This window comes from Puntigrus tetrazona, chromosome 11 (genome assembly GCF_018831695.1).
Source record: "Puntigrus tetrazona isolate hp1 chromosome 11, ASM1883169v1, whole genome shotgun sequence".
NCBI classification, from domain to species: Eukaryota; Metazoa; Chordata; class Actinopteri; order Cypriniformes; family Cyprinidae; genus Puntigrus; species Puntigrus tetrazona.
This window is the reverse complement of record NC_056709.1, coordinates 11,921,011-11,926,010: the sequence shown is the minus strand read 5'-3', so window position 1 is coordinate 11,926,010 and position 5,000 is coordinate 11,921,011. Positions and strand designations below refer to the sequence as shown.

Below are 5,000 nucleotides of genomic sequence, written 5' to 3'. Positions count from 1 at the left end.
TGGGGAAGGCAGAGATCGTTCGCTCGCGCGCTGAAAAACTCACTTCTGTACAGTTTATCATTATGAATAGAAATTAGAGATCATTTACTGAATAGTGTTTGTCACAGATGGTACAGAACAGAGAGTATTGTTTCGCCAAAACAAACTAATTTTGGAAAAATAATTAAATTGGGTTATTCATTTTTTGTCATTTTGTTACGTGCTTTTGTGTTTTTTATTAGTTTTCAAGATAAATAATTTTTTTTAAATTTATCTTTTATCATGCTTATTAATTTACGTTTTTGCTAAATACTGCTAAACTGTTTTTATAAAAACCAAAAAAATAAAAATAAATAAATGTATTTCATCATTATGATCGTAATTTTTAACCTTCATTTTTAAAACAATATTAATTCATTTATTATTTATAATATAATCAATTTTACATTATTTTTCAATATTTGGTCAAATTTTTGTAAATTGTGTTATGTGCGTTTGTCATTTCTATTTTATTATTATATATGTAATATATATATATATATATATATATATATATATATATATATATATATTTTTTTTTTTTTTTTTATTGGGATTTTTATTTTAGCTAATGTCTTTTTTGTGTGTTTATGTGTTTTTTTTGTTTCTACTTAGTTTTAATTTATTTTTACAATATTTGTAGGTTTTTTAACGTAATTATTAGCAATTTGCTTTCGTGGGTTTTATTATTTAAATGTTTTGTTTTTTATGTTTTACATTCTAGTTTTAGCAATTTACATCACAAATGTTTCCGTTGGTTGCAAAGCAATATTTGAACATTTTAAACGCACAGATTTCAATTATTTCAATTAATAAATGCATCTTTGAAAGAGCTAATCAGACGCACGGCCGAGATGGACGCCGAGAGAACTGACTCGCCTTAAAGGGACTTGACAAAAACAGAGGTATTACAGCAAAATCATAATAAAAGCACATCCAGAATCGCAGCGGGACGCATGCAGACATCAATCTGTGTTTTACTCCGTACCGTGAACTTTACCCCCCACCGGATTAGCCGATCTGGATCCTTGACGCGGGACAGTGGAGAGAAACTACATTACCCATGAGTCCATGCATCAGCATGAACTACGGCTGATGTTTATGATGCAGCACAGGAAGAGAGATGGAGTTCATATCTCTTCATAAGAGGGATGTCAGCCGAAAAACACACCAGGGTTACATTATACTGTGGTATAATGTATATTACACTGCAGCCAATGATATCACAGCATACCTTGCATATCTTTATCAAGGTTTATTATTTGTTTAATGAGACCCACACAATTAAAACACTGGCATCATTCCAGCAATCCTTATTTGGGTGAACTATCCCTTTAATTGTTGGCAATAGAACAGGATGATGTAACCAAAAACTCACGTTGTGATTGGGACACAGCCTTGGCTCGGCTCCGCCCCCTGCTGTCCGTCACAGAGGCCCCGCCCCCGGCCGTAGTCTCTGAACTCTGTCGTCTCGTTCGCACGCGACCTGCAGGAAAAACAGACAAAAAAAACTAAAATTACGGATGAGTCATTTGTAAAATCATTCCAGTACCTAAAAAAACCCAAAACATTTATTTTAATATTTATTTAACAACTATGTATTTTACACATATTTTTTAATATATAAAAAATGTATATGATTAAAAACTACCAAGAACATTTTGAAAATAGCTTAAGTTATTAGTATGGATATCACTAACTGAAATTTAAGAATATCTAAAACAATTATAATAAAATGACAAAGCATGTAAAATTCCTAAATATACTTTTATAAATAATTTTATATATATATATATATATATATATATATATATATATATATATATATATATATATATATATATATATATATATATATATATACACATTACAAATACATAAATTAATTAAATGTATTTAAATACTTTTATATTCTAATCAAAAATGCATAAACAGACATTACTTATTGCAAATTGATGCATACATGCACAAAAACCTAAATAGAAACCCAGACACACAACTTATACTCAACAAACCCAAACCGGACACAGACGCTTCAAAGACTCATGCTGAGCGACACGCTCATCTCAACATATAATCACATAAAGGCCGGACAGTGTTGCATCTTGATCTTATGGCATTTATTTATCAAATCACCCACGCTAGCCAAAAAACGGCACAGAGTGAAGAACGAGACACACACACACACACACATCTTACCCTCCACATTACCAGCAGCGTCTTTGAGCAAATAAGAGCAGAGGCACAACAGAACACCTGTTAGGAGTGTGTTATTCATCAAAACCCTACTCGTATGAGTGTGTGTGTGTGTGTGTGTGTGTGTGTGTGTGGAGTCCGTCAAGACTCGTGTTTGAATAGATTCTAATGCATGATGCAAAAGTTTTGTTATATTATCCCGATGCATATGCAAACCACGTAAATATAGTCAGAAGTTATACAGTTTTTATATATAATTGTCTGGGAACCGTAGACAACATACAGTAGCGTCTCTTCGTTGTCATGCATAGAATAATAGTAATAATAAATGTGTCCCATCGGACAATTCAACATTCATAAAAAGGCTGAAATGTCAATTGCACGGCATTGAAATGATACTGAATCACGATTTGAATTTAATTACTTCTAACCTCTTTAAATAATGTAATATTATATCATGAGATATCATTTTTAAAACCAATAATTAAAAAAAAATCATACATTTATTATACACTAATTATTTAAATATAAGTAGTACAAACATGTTAACATTAACAAGTTAATGTGCTTTAATTATTCATTTAAATTAGAGATAAAATAAAAGCTTGTTTACATACTATATGTGCGTGCACTGTATATATCAATTAAATATAAAAAAATGTATTTAAATAAAATGACATATAATATTTGGAATATACACATGCCCTTTAATTATTATTTAAATATAATTATAAATTGATATATATTCGTACATGACTTTTATTTATTCATCAGCGCTATCAAACGATTGATCACGATTAATTACATCCAAAGCAAATGTTTTTTTACATAATAAATATACACAGCGCACAGATGTTAAGTATTTTATTTTATTTATTTTATATTTATATTTATATATATATATATATATATATATATATATATATATATTTTTTTTTTTTTTTATTATTATTATTATTTTTTTTATTTTTTTTTTTTTTTATCTATATATTTTGACGCTGGATGGTTGTAAAAAAGCATTTTACTGCATGTCGTACCATGTATGTATGTGTTTGTGACAATAAAATTAGATTTTGAATGTTTACCGAGAGAGGCGTAGGATCCGGGCGGCAGTGCCGCGGCTGAGCTGAAGGGGGCGCTAGAGGCCACAGCCGGCATTCGGGATTTGGCGCTGACCGCGGCGTTGACGTCCACGTCGCTGCGTGAGCGCTGGAGAGAGCCGGACGAAGAGGACGCGCGACCACTCACCACTTTAGCTGAGCGAAAACCAGAAAATAAAAACAGTTCATGCAAAGCATTTAATAAAACTCTAGTATCATAAACACGCATCTACGGAAACCCACACCCGAATACAAATGTTAAAAAGTAGCTGAATTTACATTTCGCAATGGTGATTTTTTTTTTATTTTTGCGAAATGCACGTTTTTATGTTGCAATTAACCCTTAATTTTAGGCTAATTTTTTTTTTTATTTCTTTACTCAGTCGTCTTTTTTTTTTTTTTGCTATCGCAAGTTTATAATCACACCATTCTGAGAAAACCTTGCAATTTCGAGAAAAAAAAGTCGCAATTTATGGCGAAAACTAACTTCCATGTACATCTATATACTAATGCACTACATCGTGGAATTAAGATGCATTTATCTGACAAATAAAATAATTTTTACTGTAGAAATTTTATTAGATTTTGCTTAACGGGGTAATTAACATTATCTCACTCGCCTTTGATTTAAGATTATTTCTCTTCCCCATTGGCAGATATTTCATTTTTTTATAAGCAAAAACAAACAAAACTAGATATTTTTTCCAGAAAACAATTTTACTTGACATTTGATTGATTTGTAGAGACCCAAACCAGAAAACAAGCCAAAAACACCAAGGAGGAGAAGCGTATTTTACGAAAAACAAGGTAAAAAGGCGTCCTCACTTTTGCCCGAGCCGCTCCCGACGGGTGTTTTAGCAGACAGCGGTCGACTGCGGGACAAATGAAGAGCGTGAGGACACAAAGAGCGGAGAGAGACATTCACACACTGACGCCGTTTCTCACTTCAGGCTCTCCTGTGAGCTGGAGGACGAGCGGTCGGACTGAGGAAGAGACAGGACGCTGTCGGAGCTCTTCAGGTGAGACTGCAGAGCCTTCTGATAGGTCAGCTCCAGAGCCTGGAACAGAAGCTCCGCCTCCTTACTGAAGTGGGCGTGGAAGCCCCAGTAACATCTACAACGCATCAGAACGGACACACAACATATAAACCACTGATAGTCGCTTGTTTTATTAGCATCGATGCTAGAGGTTATTTTTCTAAGTCTACACTGCACTCGGGGTTATTTCTATCTAAAAGCGAAATCGGAGAAATACATTTACGCATTTATAAAAAAAAAAAAATAATAATAATTTTAGCTGGCTGCCAAGGCAACATTTCTATTTTTTTTTTACTAATTAAAATCTAGTAAAATAGCGCCCAAATAGCTCAAATCTGCATATGAATGAACAAATGTTTATGCAGTTTGAAATATTAGTGTTGTTTTTAATTTCGTAAACGTTGCTGTTGATTAAATGTGTATTTAAATGTCACACAGAAATAACATTTTAAAGGACTGCATGAATTTTTAAGTGTCGATTAAATAATAATAAATATAACTATTACTTATAAATATTATATCAAAATTAATCGATGACATTCTGTATGCATTAAGTTTGTTCGTGTATATATATATATATATATATATATATATATATATATATATATTAATACAAAATTAAAAAAATTAAATGTAATAAAATCTAAGT

General features: G+C 31.7%; 2 protein-coding genes across 11 annotated transcripts in view; both read right to left on the bottom strand.

Annotated features, from left to right (window-relative positions):
- LOC122353861 (G protein-coupled receptor 137Ba-like) overlaps positions 1 to 5,000 on the bottom strand; it is a 1,117,577-nt gene that overhangs the window by 944,111 nt on the left and 168,466 nt on the right. The gene's annotated exons all lie outside the window — the stretch shown is intronic.
- The window catches only part of LOC122353838 (CLIP-associating protein 1-B), a 61,724-nt gene that overhangs the window by 29,061 nt on the left and 27,663 nt on the right, over positions 1 to 5,000 (bottom strand). For 3 of the 10 annotated variants that reach the window (XM_043251713.1, XM_043251714.1, XM_043251715.1), the window contains exons 17-22: positions 4,260 to 4,427; positions 4,140 to 4,186; positions 3,300 to 3,470; positions 2,218 to 2,238; positions 1,397 to 1,504; positions 1,007 to 1,045 (exon numbers count right to left, since the gene is read on the bottom strand). In XM_043251713.1, the coding sequence (XP_043107648.1) occupies positions 1,007 to 1,045; positions 1,397 to 1,504; positions 2,218 to 2,238; positions 3,300 to 3,470; positions 4,140 to 4,186; positions 4,260 to 4,427 (554 nt within the window). The remainder of the gene's footprint in view (positions 1 to 1,006; positions 1,046 to 1,396; positions 1,505 to 2,217; positions 2,239 to 3,299; positions 3,471 to 4,139; positions 4,187 to 4,259; positions 4,428 to 5,000) is intronic. The other 7 variants (XM_043251716.1, XM_043251719.1, XM_043251720.1 and 4 more) reach the window with 3 other exon arrangements.